Below are 17,693 nucleotides of genomic sequence, written 5' to 3'. Positions count from 1 at the left end.
TACCCAGGAGCAGAGAAGAAGATTTTCAATGAATTAAGGTCAAGATCTACTAAATGAAGAGTGCCTACAGATTTCTCAAATTTGAGAAACGAATTTCTCTAATAATCTTTTACAATTATAGCTTAATAAATTAAGATGTATCGATACATAATTTTTAGATAAACTCGATGAAAAAACATATTTTAAACTGTCCTTTTCAATGAAAAATGAAGAAAATCAGGTGTAAAAATGAGAGTTTTCTCCATCTCAGACATAGAAATGTATCTATATTGCCTACAGACTCTCATATCTCATATCTTCTTGACCTTTACTTTAAAATGATATTAAGCTGAATATAGGTATCTGGGTTCCTTTTTACATGGTTTCAAATTGAATTCTATGAAATACGTCATTTTCTACTTAATTCTGTTATAGCCGTAAAGTACGGGAAAAATTAAGTTTAAATCAATTATGACGTCATAATTGATATAGTACCAAAACATAGTCTAAACTCATTTGCTAGATCTTGACCTTAATGTATTTTCACTATATAATCAAAAGAGCCCCGCCCTTACACAAAAACCCCTGACCCTGGGGTCATGAAATTCACAATATTGGAAGAGGCACTCTTGCTCTTCATAACTATGTACTTAGTTACTTTATTTAATACCCAGGAGCAGAGAAGATTTTCAAAGAAATAATGCACTTTCACTATATAATCTATATAGCCCCACCCTAGCACCAGAACCCCTGACCCTGGGGCCATGAATTTCACAATTTTGGTAGAGGGCTCAATGCTTATTACAATCATGCCACTAGTTTGACTGCTTGATGTCCAGGAGTAAAGAAGAAGATTTTTAAAGATTGCATTAATTTTGGTGGTTTTAGCCCCACCCCACAGGCCCCAGGGGGACAGGGACCATGAAATTCACAATTTTTGTTCCCCTTCACCCATAGATGCTATATGCCAAATTTGTTTGAAATTGGTTAAGCGGTTTCAGAGAAGAAGCTAAAAATGCTCAAATGTTCACACACGACGCACGCGACGGACGAAAATGGATAGCAATATCCTGAGTGATTCAGGTGACCTAAAAATTCATATGATTTGTCTTATCAACCCGAGTGGCCCGACAATATAAGGCCCGAGATTTGATATGGCATATGATATGAATTTTAGTATGTATTATGCTGTTCATATTTTTAACATATTGAATACGTGAGTTCGCATTTATAAAGCCATTTAAATGTGCTGTGTACATACATAACCTTTTTTTCTTTGAAATCTCATGGAACTACTTTGTCAATAAATTTTAGTGCACGAAATATATTACGTATATATTTCAATAAAATCAAGTTAACGAACCTTTAAACTGTTTAAAAACATTACATTTGGTTTGGTATACATGTAGAATTTTTCGGACCGATCATTGAGATAGGGTGTTTTGACGTCATCCGTATTGCATAATGTGGGAATCCGTGTTTTACTACTAAGTATAAAATTAAATATGTGCTCAGTTATGATATCCAAGGAGTAAGTAATTTTTAGCGAGTCTGATGATATTAAAATCTTAATACCACAGTTTCCTCTTGGAAAAATAAATTACATTTATAAATCATAGTATACCGACTTTGGTATACCGATCTAGTTGTATGTAGCATAATAACTGTGCGTTAGCTAGGGAAGAGCAGTGATAACATAAGAAATTGTTGTATCAATAGAATTTCTAAAGAGGGTGTGACGGTACATTGGTTTGTCCCCTGCTCATATATTCGCCGGCAGCTTTGATTTTATGTGCAAATTAGCAAATATACATGTAATTGCATGTATTGTAGAGCATTAGCACATTAACGCAGGAAGAAAAAAAAATATTCTTGCAACAATGTGGAACTATGAATATTGATTAAACCGTGAAGTTAAAGACTTCCTCTTTCCAAATTACATAACGTCAATTGGGAATTTTTAGTCTATAATCTAGGGAAAACGCACTTTTTATAGAATTTTATTTTTTTCTCTTCAAGTATTTTGAACATTTACAGAAAATGGTGAACACAGCTGTTGGAAATTGTACTTTAAGATTATTATTATTATTATTATTCATTTATTTATTTATTTTATTTATTTATTTATTTATTTTTTTTTTTTTTTTTTTTTTTGATATTATTGTTTTAAATCATGTATACATTGGTTTCTAATAACGTATGGTTAAAAATGTAGAAAAGATAAGTTTTTGATTGTAAGTTGAAAAACGTATATTTCTGTTGATATGGAAATTTCTATACATTCTTATAGTAAAACTGATAAGTAACTTTCAGCGACATCTAGTAGTCTAGGTTCAAGTTAATTGGAGAAAAGAATTACAAAATGCGAAAGGTGTTGAAATTTTCTTAATTGATACCAATCCTACTCTCTCTCTCTCTCTCTCTCTCTCTCTCTTTAAAAAAAACAAATAACTAAATAATCTAGTCAGATTTTGATTAAGAAATGACTCCTTTTTATCTGTAATATGATGTGAACAATGTTACTTTTGTTTCTTCCAATTCTGGTCTCGTTCACCACAACCCGAGTCCTCTGTCGGAAGCGTTGTTTATCCAGTGTGGATAAAGTATGGGCGCCTTCTTTTTATCATTTCTGATATGTTTAAAGTCTAAAGTAAACGATATTTTAGGGATTTAATAATTATATTATTTTGAAGATATTCAACTATTTTTCTAAATGTAACGTCCGTAAAAAATTGCTCTTCTAAGGGCACATCTCTTCCCCAGCTTGCTTTCACTGGGCAAAAGAACAAACATTATTTTTAACCATCTACCTTCCTTCACTAAAACAATCATTCCAATTAATGATTGAACTTCTGGTAAGTTTTTTGTCTTCATAAACCTTGAACAAATTATTATATGCTACTGCAAAGGAATTTCAAAGATACACGTTAAACTTTAAAGCCATTCGTTGCTCGTGTACAACTGAGTCAATCATTTTTTGCCACAAGTCACCTACATTTTGACATCATTTTCACATTGTGACGTCACAAATAAGGATCAAAACATTACATAACATCTGCTATTTATAGAACGTGTATATGACTAAATGTGTGCCAAATTTCATTCTGATCTGAACTGTGGTTTTCTAAACATAGAGATAGTTTGCGAATTTATTGATCACCCCTCGGATAAATAAATAATCAAGGAACAATACTTTTTTTTTCTTGTGTTTTGCGCAGTTTTGATAAATAATGTACCGTTTAGTTTTTATTCAAATCTTTGAATAGAGATTTTAACAACCTCGATCTTTATCCAAACTTCTTGAATAAAAAGGTCTCCACGTACGACGTCCAGCAGTGCTTTTGATTTGTCATTTTGTGGTCAATTTCTTAGTCTACCAAATACTTCTATCATTTGTGGTAAGTATTATATATATTGTCGCCGGCACAATGTATGTAAAATTGTACTGCACGAATTGTCACCCATTATTCAAGGGGTGGGGGGGGGGGGAATAAGGCGTATAACGTCATATATTGGCACCGCCAACAATTGAAATGTGCCGATGGGCGACAACATGTGTAATGCAAATCTGCAAGAAAGAAAGAAAGAATAAAATCATGTTCATTTTTCACTTCTTGTTCGATTCGTTGTCACTTATGGTTATTGGAGATCTCTCGATAATCAAATTCCTGGTTTTCTAAGAAGTTTATAGTCTTCATGATACATGTATTATGATACAGAGGTTGAATTTTTATTGAATTTTCTTTAGATTTTAATAATTAGAATATATTAAGTAAATTTTCGTGTTAAATTAAATACTTATAAATAATGAAAATTAGGAACCATATCACTTCATTAACAGTAAAAAATCTCGCAAATGTTAAATTCATTTTTAAAAATGTATCCGTGTTGTTTAGCGTATAGATAGAATTTGAGATTTGTAAGCAAGAGGCCGATGTCAATAAATTTCGAAGTCAATATATTGATACAATTGAATGTAATCCTTGTGCCAGCTGTCATACGGTAAATTTTGAATTCAGTTTGAATTTAACGAGTGGTATGAAATACAAAATTTTCAACAATTTAAAAATTTGGTATTTACTGCCACTCGGTAAATTAAAAATTCATAATACGATGCATCCAATTTTGAAAAAGAACAATGTTGCACGTAATTGTTTTTGTACATCTTCACATGCTTGGCTCAGAAATAATGTATGTGTACTTGCTCTCTCTCTCTCTCTCTCTCTCTCTCTCTCTCTCTCTCTCTCTCTCTCTCTCTCTCTCTCTCTCTGAGTGAAAAAACGGTGAAGATAACAAATAGTGATTGATCTCAAAAAAATCTTTAAACAAAACAAATCTGTAAACAGGGCATAAACACGGTCACCCGGAAATTCCAGAGGTGGGGTTGGGAGTAGTAAGCATCCCCTGTTGACTGTTCATGCCCGCTATGAGCCCTATGTATTGATCAGGTAGACGGAACATTCTGTAGTCGAATTCTGTATAAAACCAAAGGCCTAACAATTTCAATGAAACATAGCAGCCAAAGAAATGAACCAATGATGGTTATATTTGCTGACAACGTCATTATAACGACCGTAGAATTTATGAAATGCTAACTTTTAACGAGGTTGTTGAAATCCCTAAAACATTAAATAATCAGTCAGTAGCCTGCCTCGGATTAAAAATTTATCATACTTTGAGAAATGGTATATTCACTGATAACAGATCTAGTAGATTGTTAAGTAGTATCTCCGAGTAGAATATTTCTAAACACACATATGTACATTCAAAACGTCAGATCATGATTTAATTGCAATTTTACTGTTATAATAAATGCATTAAACAAAGTTAACAAAATGAGCCAATGCGGGGGGATCCTCATACATTTACGATAGCCGGAATAAATTTTTTATCATAAGTTATTATGGAGGCAACATTCTTCGATGACTTTTGATTTCGAAAATCGACTCAATAACGAAATCCACGGATATTGACTTTCAAGACTAATGATGAAAACACAGTAAAAGCAAAATGTAAAACTATTTCATTGTAGCATACATTCAAATTGTATTGGATTACTTTAGATTCATTAGAATTGACTCCATACTGTGGAATCATCATTGTAGGAAATCATTGTTCGAGGATTTCATGGGCGCCCCTTACCTATGAATCGTTACATCCCCAAGAATCTTCTGATTCTTCTGAATTTTCTGTATGTTCGAGTTACCCACGAAATAACACACCCGCGAATCAGTAAACCAGTAAACCTTTACTTGCCCCAACGAATTAAAATCATTCCAATTGGTAAATTCATCAATATTATATAGCAATGATTTGTGGTCGAAATGAGATATATTCTTTTTTTACAGTTAAAGAAGACCTTAAATGCAGTGTGAAATCGTCCGACACAGGTATTTCTTTCATAATTAAACGTACTTAAAATGAATTCAACCATGTTTTTTTTAACTTTAAAGCTCACCTGAGATGAAAGCTCAAATGAGCTTTTCTGATCACCCGTTGTCCGTCCTTCTTTTCACATTTTCAACTTCTTCCCAAGAACCACTGAGCCACATTTGTTGGTACAAAGGATTCCTGGGTAATGGGGATTCTAAATTGTTGGAATGAAGGGCGAAACCCTCTTTCCAAGGGGAGTTAATCAAGAAAAGACAACAATAGGTTTGGGTCATTTAAAAATCTTCTTCTCAAGAACCACTGGGTCAGAAAAACTGAAACTAATGTGGAAGCTTCCAGAGGTTGTTTAGATTCTAAATTGTCTAAATCATGGCTCCTGGGGGTAGGGTGGGGCCACAACATGGAATCAAATTTTTACATTGAAATATATTGGAAAAATCTTCAAAAATCTTCTCAATAATAATTATAGTACAGAAAACCTGAAACGTATGTGGAAGCTTTCTGAGGTAGTGTAGATTTTAAATTGTTCAAATCATGGCCCCATGGGTAGGGTGAAACCATAATAGACGATCAAAGTTTTACATAGAAATATATAGGAAAAAACTTTAAAAATCTTTTCCTTAGGAACCACAGGTCAAGAAAAGCTATACGTATGTGGAATCTTTCTGAGGTAGTGTAAATTCTTATTAATTGAAATCATGTCCCCGGGGTCGAATGGGGCCAAAAAAGGAAGATCAAAGTTTTACACTGGAATACATATGAAAAATCTTTAGAAAATCTTCTTTTTGAGAACCACTGGGCAAGAACAGCTGAAACTTAAATCGAAGCTTCCTTAAATAATGTAGATTCTAAATTGTTAAAATCATCGCCCCCGGGAACAACAGGGAATGAATGTTTTACATTGAATATAATGGAAAAATCTTAAAAAATCTTCTCAAGAACCACAGTCCATTAAAGCCATTAAAGCTTAAACTTATGTAAAAGCTTCCTGAGGTAGTGTAAATTCTAAATTGTTCAAATCATGGCTCTCCTAAAGGGATGGTAGGGCCACAATTATAGCGAAGTTTTCCATAGAAATATTTTTTTAAAATCTTTAAAATTCTTCTTCCCAAGAAAAACTGGGCCAGAAAAGCCGAAACGTATTTGAAAGCTTGTGTAGTTGTGTAGATTCTAAACTGTTCAAATCATGGCCCCGAGGTTAGTGTGGGGCCCCCGATAGGAAATCAATGTTTTACATCAAAATATGAAGGAAATGTGTTTACAAATCTTCTCCAGAACCACTGGGCCAGAAAAACTGAAACTGATGTGGAAGCTTTCTGAGGTGGCGTAGACTATATATTATTCAAAACATGTCCCCTTGGGGTAGGGTGGGACTAATATAGAGAATCGATGCTTTACATTAACAGGGTTTTCCATGGGCCGTTTAAGGTGGCGGGACGGCAAAAGTTAAATTCTCTAGCGCCATATTTAAAAGAATCAGCGTCATAGTTCCACCACAGTTAAGTATTAGCGCCACAGTAAGATCGTCCTCGATCATGATTAAAAATATATTAATTCATAAACTTTAAAAAAAATCTCCAAATTACGTGCTGTTTATCTAACGCTAAACAGCCCATTGTTTGGCTTGCACAATCAATTATCTTCTAGGCCTTGCTGGACTTTGAATAAATGACGCATGAATGAAAAGAGACAAGGCATTTTTTCAAACTTCCCGATAATTGCAAGTATCTTTTTTATTCTAATTTTTAAAAATACTTGGCTTTACTAAAAATAGCCACGTCTCTAAAATTGCATAGGCACTGTGAGTCAAACATCGTTCGTGTATCATAATCATGTATTGATGTGAAGTTGAAAAATAAAGGATTAATCCATCAAATTAGTATTTTATGACTCCAAAAAGCAACTTTTTTAAATTCACAAGTTTTAAGATACTATAACCAACCGAGATCGATATTGCAATTATATAGATGGCCAGGGCCATAAAACTTAGACGAGCTCACTCTTGATCTCAGTCTCACTTTTACAAAAGGAATTGATAGTGGAAAAGTAAGATTGAGATCAAAAGTAAGCTCGACTAAGTTTTATGGCCCCGAAGTCTGATTGTGTGACCTACCAGAAATTCTTCTGTCCGTATAATTTACATTTTGTAAACAAAATCATTTAAAAAAAACAGTTTAAACACTGAAAACCTTGTTATTTCTAGTACTTATATTTTCAGATTTTATAATTTTTTTTTTTTAAAGTACGTGCGTACGTTGGTGTGTTGGAAAAATTGGGGGGGGGGGGGGGGGTCACAGAACACTGATATACTGGAAACGTTCCAATTTTTCTTTTACATATGTTAATTTAGTTGTCCTTTAATTGATTTTTAATAATAATTAAATGTATATTTCAATTGGCAAAATATTTAATAAAATTTATGTATTAAATTGGTGATTCAGAAAAGCTCTGTGATTTTAATTCATTCAGTGATTACTTCGCTAATTCGGCCGCAAACAGACTGCGAATATTGGCATTTCGCAAACGTCTTGCGCCATAGTTAAATTTGAAATGATGGAGGACCCTGCATAAATTCATATAGGAAAAATTTCTTCTCAAAAATTGCCTGACCATATATAAAAGCAGAAACTTATGTGGAATCTTCTTGAGGTAGCGTAGACTATAATTATTCAAAGCATGCCCCTTGGGGGTAGGGTGGGGCCACATAATAGAAAATCAATGCTTTACATTGAAATATGTAGGAAAAATCTTCTCAAGAATCTTTTGACCAAAACAAAATAAATTTAGATTGAAGTATCATGAGGTAGTCTTGATTGTAAATTATCCACATCATGATTTTGCCGAAAGAGGGAAAAGATTTCTGAAATTTTTTGACCAATGACTATCATTTACTATTTAACTGAATGTGTTTCTTGTAATTACATAGAATTGTTTTGAAAGGAAATTGTAAGCCTTGTAAAAATTCCAAGCTTTTTAATTTTTGGACCAAGTCCTCTAATATATAGAAAAATATATGATAAATCAAAAGACTTTAAATGTTTTTTTTAAAAGATATTACATCTAATGTTACTGTAATGCTTCTGATGTCTGGTAAATTAATACATTTCTTTGCTCAACCAATTATCATGATAAAAAGGAAACAGAAAAAGAAAGGAAAATATTTACAAAAGGTAGTAAAAAGCATACCTTGGAAAAATTGCTAGTAGACCAAAAAACGAAGTATACAGTTTTCTTACCTTTCAGTCGGAAGGAAATGGTTTTTGGCCTGTGTTTTTGGACCGGGTTTTTATACCCCCCGCTTGAAAAGTGGAAGGGTATATAGTGATCGGTCTGTACGTCCGTCCGTCTGTCTATACGTCCGTCTTTTACGCTTTGGGGTACCCATCTCTTATCCGCAACTTCTCTTATACCACTGATGAAAATTTAATGAAACTTTTACTGAGTCTTTGTGACATAGTGCCATTGTGCACCTTCTATTTTACTTTTTGATCTGACACTTATTTCGGATCTCCCAGAGCAAAACATGGACTTTGCCACTATAATCATATGGGAGATGGGGGTATCATTTAGTGAGCTCAGTGCTCACAGTACCTCTAGTTTTTTTTTTTTTTTTTTTTTTTTTTTTTTTTTTTTTTTTGGAGGGGGGGGGATTTGCAAGAGCTGTATCAGTTTCAAAATGAATTTTGATGAGCTAAGGGATTTTAACAAATAATTTCTCTAAATCTTATTCAGAAAGATTAGGAATTAAATGAATAAATATACTCATGAATGCTACATTAGAATGAGTTGCAGATATGTTGAAAGGGGAACCTAAACATGGAGCTTAAAAACTGACCGTTGTACTTGTGAGGACTTGACTGTAAATATTTTGCTTTAAATTCTATATACTGAAAATATATCTGTTATTTTCTTCATTGCAAATAAATAATTTTTTTAAAGAGTATCAGTGCTTCCCATGCATTTTAGAAGAATGAAATTATCATCAATATTGAACTTGTCTTTCTAAAACATGGGAATGCAAACAGAAGAAATGCTCATTTTTTATTAAATATAATTACAAACTGTTTTAACGGATGCCGAAAAACTAGAGGAACAGAGGGACCAATTCAATCTTTCATTTCAAACTTAAATAAGTGTATCACAGGATTTGAAAATGTATTTTTTAAAGAAAAAACTATATTTAAAACATTGTACAGGTATATCAGAAAAAAAATACTCGGCAAAATTCTTCCATTCGGGAAATTGACTATTAGTTAAAATATATTTATTCCTTTTATGGAGCTTCTATATCTATTGCATAGTTGTTGAAAATTGGCTTCATGTCTAAAACCATAATGCTGACTTTGAAACTTTGATTTAAATAGTGTTGACGTTTACACTTTGATTTACCATAGTGATCACTATGAAAACTTTGATATACTATAGTGTTCATTATGTAAACTTTGATTTACTATAGTGTTCACTATGTAAACTTTGATTTACTATAGTGTTCACCATGGAAATTTTGAATTACTATAGTGATAACTCGGACACTATGAAAACTTTGAAATACTATAGTGTTCATTATGAAAACTTTGATTTACTATAGTGATAACTTTGATACTATAGTGATCACTATGAAAACTTCTTTATTTACTAAAGTGATAACTTTGAAACTTTGATTTACTATAGTTTACTATAGTTACATGTAACTATAGTATTTTTTGGTTAGGGTTGACAACTGGATGAATATTTTCCATATCAATGCTGTGTATGAATATGTTTTACAATGTCATGATCTCAAACAAGATATTTGCATTTTAGAGACAGAAATCATTCAAAAACCTGTAGAAACCATTGAAAAACCCATAGACGTATGTGGAATAGGTAAATTAATTTTTACAAATATTTTCTGCGTAAAATCAGATGATATTTATATGACATTTATGAGTTGAAGACTGAAGTGTTTTTTTTTTTTTTTGATTAATTAATTTTTTATTTATTTATTTTTTATTTATTTATTTTTAAATGTTTATTGACTTAAACATGGGAAGTGATTTTACAAAAAATATTTTTCATCAGAAGATATTAGTAAGTTGGGTTTTTTTTCAAGAAAGGGAAGCTAGTGTATAAGCCAGTGTATATGCAATTACTCTAGCTATGATTTTACTATCTACTTAAAATGTACATCATAATCATTTGATAAATTTTCAGATAAAAAGGAAATTGTAGTGTTAAGTACGGAATCTAATCAATTCTTGGAAGAACCAATAAGTGATTGCATTAAACGAAATTGTCCTGAATATCATGTGTTGTGGAAGAAAAAGTCTGATAAGAAGAAATGTCTTGTGGCAACCTTTAAGCTCTCTAGAATCAACCACAACGTAGACTCTGTGTTAAAGGATCTTGAGTTGACAGGTGAGCTCACTTTTTTTGTACAATTCTGCATTGAACTTATTCTGAAATATTTATACTTGCCGATTTTTAAGTCACCTGAGTTACTCAGGTGACCTATTCCTATCTCTTTTCGGCCGTCGTCGTGTGCAGTTCGTCGGTCGTAAACTTTTGTACATTTTCAGCTTCTCCTCTGGAACAAGAGAACCAATTTCAACCAATTTTGGCATATAGCACCCATGGGTGAAGGAGAACAAAAATTGTGAAATTCGTGGCTTCCCCTCCCCTCCCGAGCCCTGATGAATGGGGCCACAACCATCAAAATTAATGCAATCTTTAAAAATCTTCTTTACTCCTGGACATCAAGCAGTCAAACTGTTGAAATGATTGTAATAAGCATTGAGCCCTCTACCTAAATTGTGAAATTCATGACCCCAGGGTCAGGGGTTCTGGTGCTAGGGTGGGGCTCCGTTGATTATAAAGTGATGATGCATTATTCCTTAAAAATCTTCTCCTCTGCTCCTGGGTATTCAAAAATGAAACCAAATGCATAGTTATGATGAGAAAGTGGGTCTTTTCCAGAATTGTGAATTTCTTAGCCCCTGGGTCAGGGGGTTCTGGTGTTAGGAAGGGTCTCTATTGATTATATAGTGAAAATGCATTAATTCTTTGAAAATCTTCTCCTCTGCTCCTGGGTATTAAACAAACTAACTGAGTACATAGTTATGATAAGCAAGGATGTCTCTTCCAAAATTGTGAATTTCATGGCCCCTGGGTCAGGGGTTCTGGTGTTAAGGCAGGGCTCTATTGATTTTATTGTGAAAATGCATTAATTCTTAAAAATCTTCTTCTCTGCTTCTGGGTATTAAACAAACTGAGTGCATAGTTATGATGAGCGAGGATGTCTCTTCCAAAATTGTGAATTTCAAGGCCCTTGGGTTAGTGGTTCTGTGTTAGGGTGGAGCTCTGTTGATTATATAGTGAAAATACATTAATTCTTTGAAAATCTTCTTATCTGATTTTGATAGGCAAGGATGCCTCTTCCAAAATTGTAAAATATATGGCCCCAAGGTTGGGATTTCTGGTGGAAAGGGGGGTGGGGGGGCTCTATTGATTATATAGTGGAAAAGCATATCTTTGAAAAATTTCTTTTCTGCTTCTGGTTATAAAGCAAAGAAACTAAGTGTACATGTATAGTTATGATGAGCAAGAGTGCTTCTTCCAGAATTGTGAGTTTCTTGGCCCCTGGGTCAGATATTCTGGTGTAAGGGTGGGGCTCTATTGATAATAATATACTGAAACTGCACTAATTCTATTGATTAATCCTGTCTTCTCCTTAGTGTTGAGGAGATAAACAAATTGCATAGATATGATGAACAAGGGAGCTTCTAACAGAATTTTTAAAACTTGTGGTCCCAGGGACAGGGGTTCTGGCATAAAGGGGGAGGGGTGGGGGGTGCTTTTGATAATATAGTGGAAATGTGTTAATTGTTTGAAGTGTATAATTATGATGATGAGGGAAAATTCATTGTACCTGTGAAATTCTTCTCTGCTTCTGGGCATATCAGGGGCAAATTGAGTAAAGGTTTTAATAAGCAAGGGTATTTTTAATGTATTCGATCAGTACATACTATCTATTCAAGATATAATACTAAAGTCAGGTACTCTTCACACAAGTGCTCTGAAAAAATATAGTTCCATTCATGACCAGTAGATACAACATTACAACAAATGTTTAGAATAATGATATGTATGTAAAATGTGAAAGAAAACAAAATAAACGCTAAAAGTTTTTAAGAAAATCACCTTTTCCCCAGAAATGCAAATTAAAAGAATACGTTAGCTGCCTCCTCAGTCTTTTTCACGGAAAAATATAGGTCAATCTTCGATTGATAATGATAAATCTTTTCACCAATAATATTACTTTCATGATTATTGTTCGTTAATTGTCGTACATTTATTTCTAAGAGAGAATGTAAATCATTAATTATTGTGTGTGTGTGTGTGTGGGTTTTTTTTTTTTCTTTTTTATTAAATAACGAAATTGTTATACAACAATCGTTACTTCGCAGCAAAACAAAGTGTTTTTCCGAGCTCGCCGGAAAGGTCTGCGAGTATGCGATTGACAATCTCATCGCACGTGTTACCTTTGATTATTAATCACTGTAAATAATGTATTTGAAAGGTTAATAGAATAAGATAATTATGCAAGAATTTTTATTGTATAATACAAAAAGTACTTTGTTAATTTTAATAAGTTGGACCTGTAAATAATAGATAAATAAAAATGAGACAAAAATAACTTATCTTATTAAATGTTCTTCAAAGACCAACAGAGGTCAATCTGAAAGGTTATATATGGGTTTACAAGTAGTACAGGATCACTAGAAGCTTGTAAATAGTCAACATGGTGATAGTGATAAGTGGGGGACAGATTAGAACTTAATTTATGAGTTGATTCTGAAAGTTATACTAATTATTTTGTTGATCCTGATCTTCCTACTTCTCTTGCTTTTGGGCAACAGAGCTTCAGCTATCAGTTTTATTATTCTATGGATCCTCTAAATTGATGAATTATACTCAGGTGACCGTTAAGGCCCTTTGGGCCTCTTGTTTAAATATACTATGAAAAAGACAAGGTTATACCCTAGCATTTAATTCACTGTTTCTGGGATCTCTTTCTTACAAAAAATAAGAGGGGGCAAGTTGAAAAAGGCGATAAACAAAAAGCTTTAAATTATTTTGACTATTTAATTTTATGAATTCTATGAGGTACATGTACAAGCCTATCGATTATATTGGATCAGTTAGGAGTTATGTAAATACAAAGTGTAAGTGTCTGTTCTGTATGATAACCAATCTGGGAGCACATTAGAAAATTGCAACTTAAGCGGCGAATTGGTAATCACCTAATAAACAACAAACACATACTCTGTATATTATCATAATTCCGTATTGTTGAAGATTACACTATATACTAGATACATGTATGTGTTACAATCTGACAGTGTAATTTTTCTCTAATAATTACGCAAACGTTTGTTTCTTAGTAATGCATTTCCATTTCATCAAGTGTTGTAAACGGTTTTGAAGAGCTAGGCTATTTTATTCCTTTTTATACCAATTTGACTAACAACCATTTCAATCCCGATATGACAAATTGAAGAATGTACTTGAATCTGTGAACTTGTTTTCGAATATATTGCAAAACATATTACAACTTACAGGCACGATTTCAATATGGTTCTTTTTTTAATTCTAATATTATACAATTATTGTTGTTTATGAGGTGAATACTATGATTTGGTTACCTGATGAGTACAATATTCACCGATTCCGAAAGGCGAGGTGAACACTGTACTCTGAGAATTGTTAAATCACCGTTTCTACTGAAAAAAGTAAGAATTGTTTTAGTATCCGATTCAATTAATAAATGATAAAAAAAAACCTTTAAGCAAGTCTTGCCATCTTCCTTGATTGTTAACATTTGTTTGTCCTAGCTGAAAGCAGTGAGAGAAGCAAGAATAAAATAAACATAACTAGATGTGTTATTCGGAATTTCTTGATTAATGTTTTGTGCAATGTAAAAAATAATAATAATAATAAATGGAATGCTATATTCACCTAGAAGTTGGCATACAGGTGAATGTAATTTTCATAGCTAATTGTATAAAATTGGAAGATATCGATCTACATGTTTTATTTACCTGAAAGGTATAGTGTAAAAGAACATAATGTTTTAAAACTAACTCTAACAGTTTGGAAGTTCTCAATCTATTTCTGGTCAAATGTAGGAAAGAATAAATGTTATGCTTAACTGAAAGGTGACAGGTGAATGAAACGCAGTATGATTTCTACGATGTTGGATCTCAATCAGAAGGCTATGAATTAGTCAAATAACTCAACATCTTGATTCTTTTTTTCAGGTAAAAGAATTTTGGTGGTCATCGTACATTTTCATGACGAAAACAATCCGCCTCCATCGTTTTCCAACATTCAACTTAAAAGAGAGGAAATAGATGGCTATGTAAATATGCTGTATTATAATAATTCTTGCTACGATTGTGACACAAACCAGTCTGCAATAGATGAAATTTTGAAATTTATTGACAATCCTTAGTGGTGTTTAATACTTCTATTTCGAAAAATGTGTCAAAGTGGTAAATGTATTTATCAAATATTAAAATCTGTATGAAAATAGTATATATATTTTTGTTCAGTGTCATTCCAACCACTATTCCAAGCAAAGCATTGTTTAGTATGTGTAAAAGTCAGAAAGGGGAAGAAAAATATTCTCTGGATATAGGAACTAAACGATACTTTCTACTCGCCTAAAGCTTAAAATAGAATATCGATGTTAAGTTTCTTGCACATCCTTAAATACAGACTCTAGATTAGTAAAGTAGTAATAAGTTTGGGGTATCAGATAGTCATATATATATTTCAAACAAAATGTATGTATGTAATTATATATGAATTTCAAATTGGTTTAATCAGAGTACTGAAAATACTGATAGGAATTGATTTTAATGCCGCTTTAAAAAAAATTATTTTTTTTCCCTTTAATTTGCCTGCAACTTTAATTTTGTCTTAAACCTTTTAAATATTATATACAACAAGAATGCTTTATAATTTGATATGTGGGTAGCAAGTAAGTAGAGAAGATTTCGTGATTGCATGCTCAGATCGAGAGAGGGGTCGGGGGTCCTGGCTCCCTTTCCCCTCCCCTGGATTTGCAGAGTTATTAAAAGTATATACTGAAGCAACTTGACCCCACCACCACCATCAGGAGATTGGATTTTTTTCACGTTTGGGAAATGGTTTGTTACGTTTTTTTTTTTTTTTTTTTGTTTTTTTTTGTTTTTTTTTTTTTTGTTTTTTTTTTTTTTTTTTTGCTTCATAAGGAATTTCTTGGCTGATAATGTTTTGCACTGGGGAGGGCCCCCTTGGAAAAATTCCTGGATCCGCGCCTACATGATTATATATTCAAGGTTATTTTTACAGGGTTTTAAGAGGTAAGGCTTGTTTTAATTTGCCATTAATTTTCTCAAGACACACCCAACGTGTTCAAATACAAAAAACTTTTTTTTGCAAAATGTTAGAGTACGTAGTATATCAAAAAATATCACACCTTAATCCTTCGTTATATTAAAAGGTTGGTTTTCTTATGACAGTTGTGTTTATTGTTGTTGAAATTGTTAAGAGAACCTTAAAGGGGGAATTCTTTAGATTAAGGTTGTCGTATTTTGTCTTTCATGTTCATTACATTTGTTAGGTCGTTGGTTTTATACTGATTTTGACAAAGGAGTACTCCTTCTACCTGATCAATACGTAGGGCTCACAGCGGGTGTGACAGGTCGACAGGGGACGCTTACTCCTCCTGGACCCCTAATCCTATCTCTATTTTTTCTAGGTATCCCTTTTTTGCCCTGTTTTAGATTACCTAATCAATATTAATAGGAGGCAGGATTATCGATTAGCATTATGTCGACATCTCTCTCTCTCTCTCTCTCTCTCTCTCTCTCTCTCTCTCTCTCTCTCTCTCTCTCTCTCTAAATTCGAATATGTGTATGGTATTAGTTTACAATAATTACACTAATGTCAATATTTCTCCGGTAATTATTTTGAGGACAGGCAAAAGTATAACAACAGATTCAAATTTGCTATATTCTGCAAAAAGTAGGCCCCCAAACACGCTCTAAGACTGATTTAAATCGAGAAAATAAAAGTTTTATAAAACTTAAATCTACTGCTTTATTTCAGGACTCTTAAGTCCTTCAGAATTTTTAGAGAACATTAACTCCAAATCTTTATCTAAGCCCCTTTAAACAATGGATATATAGAAGGCAAACTTTGAATGCTTGATTACGATTACTTATATATAGTTAACTTCCCCCCCCCCCCCCCCAAGCTTTTCAAATTCATGACTCGTGAGTCCGGTATTCAGAAGAGAAATAATTATTGATTATATAATATGAAAAGACATTACACATTTCAAAATATGTACCCATAGACCTTTAGCATACAAACTATTTGCATATTTATAATTATCACTCAGTCCTCTAACAAAGTTGTGAAAGAAGAAGGTACGGTTTGGGCTTTATTCTGCCTTAAAATTTTAATATTTTCAAACACTTTTGAACCTAGCTTAAATATTAATTGAGTATATGACTGTGATAAATCATGAAAGAATAAAGCATGAAGGAAGATAATTCTGGAAATTTGATACATTTCTCTGTTATACATGTAATCAGAAAAAGCCTCAAAATGACCAATTTTAAGGATTATTTTCTGTAAGAAAATAATGTTCACAGCCGTCGACCATTATAATTTTCTTATATTTTGTGTAAAATTCTTTGAAAAAGCACATATCTCAAAATCTTTGTGGGCGATGCATGTGTTCTATATTACCTGAAAAAGAAATCCATTGAAATTGATGTCCTCCGGAAATTTTTTAGGAAAATACAGGTAAATACACAAGTTTATGACGTCACAAATAGCATTTAGGAGGTCAAATGTATGATCATACTGCATGGAATTTCAACGATTCAGAGAGCCTGAGTTTTAATTTCTTGCATCAATTTCACATTTAAGAAAAATACAGGGCCAGATTTGTATTGAAACCGTTCCTTGTTCTTTATATATGGCCCCCTGGACCATTGGTTTAGGTTCTAAGACGGGGCTTTTATGGTTATCTATGAAATATAAAATACATTTTATCTTTGAAAATCTTTTTCATTACTCATGGACATCTAGCAGTCATTGTTTGCAAGATTGTAAGAGCAACTAGTCATCAAAAGTTATATATTCATGTCCCCTAGGTTTCAGTTTCAGGCATAAGATGGGATTCAGTTTGTCCTATATTGAAATTTATTTCTCATTGCATTCTGAACGTTCGTATTTTTGAATTCTAAGATACAAGTTGCAAAAATATAAAGATGGTTAATGAG

General features: G+C 32.7%; 2 protein-coding genes across 2 annotated transcripts in view; both read left to right on the top strand.

Moving 5' to 3' along the window:
* LOC133201776 (synaptic vesicle glycoprotein 2C-like) overlaps window positions 1–17,693 on the top strand; it is a 378,785-nt gene that overhangs the window by 277,773 nt on the left and 83,319 nt on the right. The window lies entirely within an intron of this gene.
* On the top strand, window positions 10,095–14,863 carry LOC133201630 (uncharacterized). The gene is made up of 3 exons (XM_061337420.1): window positions 10,095–10,236; window positions 10,564–10,767; window positions 14,670–14,863. Exons 1-3 carry the CDS (start codon window positions 10,095–10,097, stop codon window positions 14,861–14,863), a joined length of 540 nt encoding a protein of 179 aa, XP_061193404.1.

Source organism: Saccostrea echinata, unplaced genomic scaffold, assembly GCF_033153115.1.
Source record: "Saccostrea echinata isolate AGI-Se365-2 ecotype Australia unplaced genomic scaffold, CSIRO_AGI_Sech_v1 ptg000045l, whole genome shotgun sequence".
Classification (NCBI taxonomy): domain Eukaryota; kingdom Metazoa; phylum Mollusca; class Bivalvia; order Ostreida; family Ostreidae; genus Saccostrea; species Saccostrea echinata.
The sequence above is the reverse complement of the archived record's forward strand: the minus strand, read 5'-3'. Positions and strand labels throughout refer to the sequence as shown.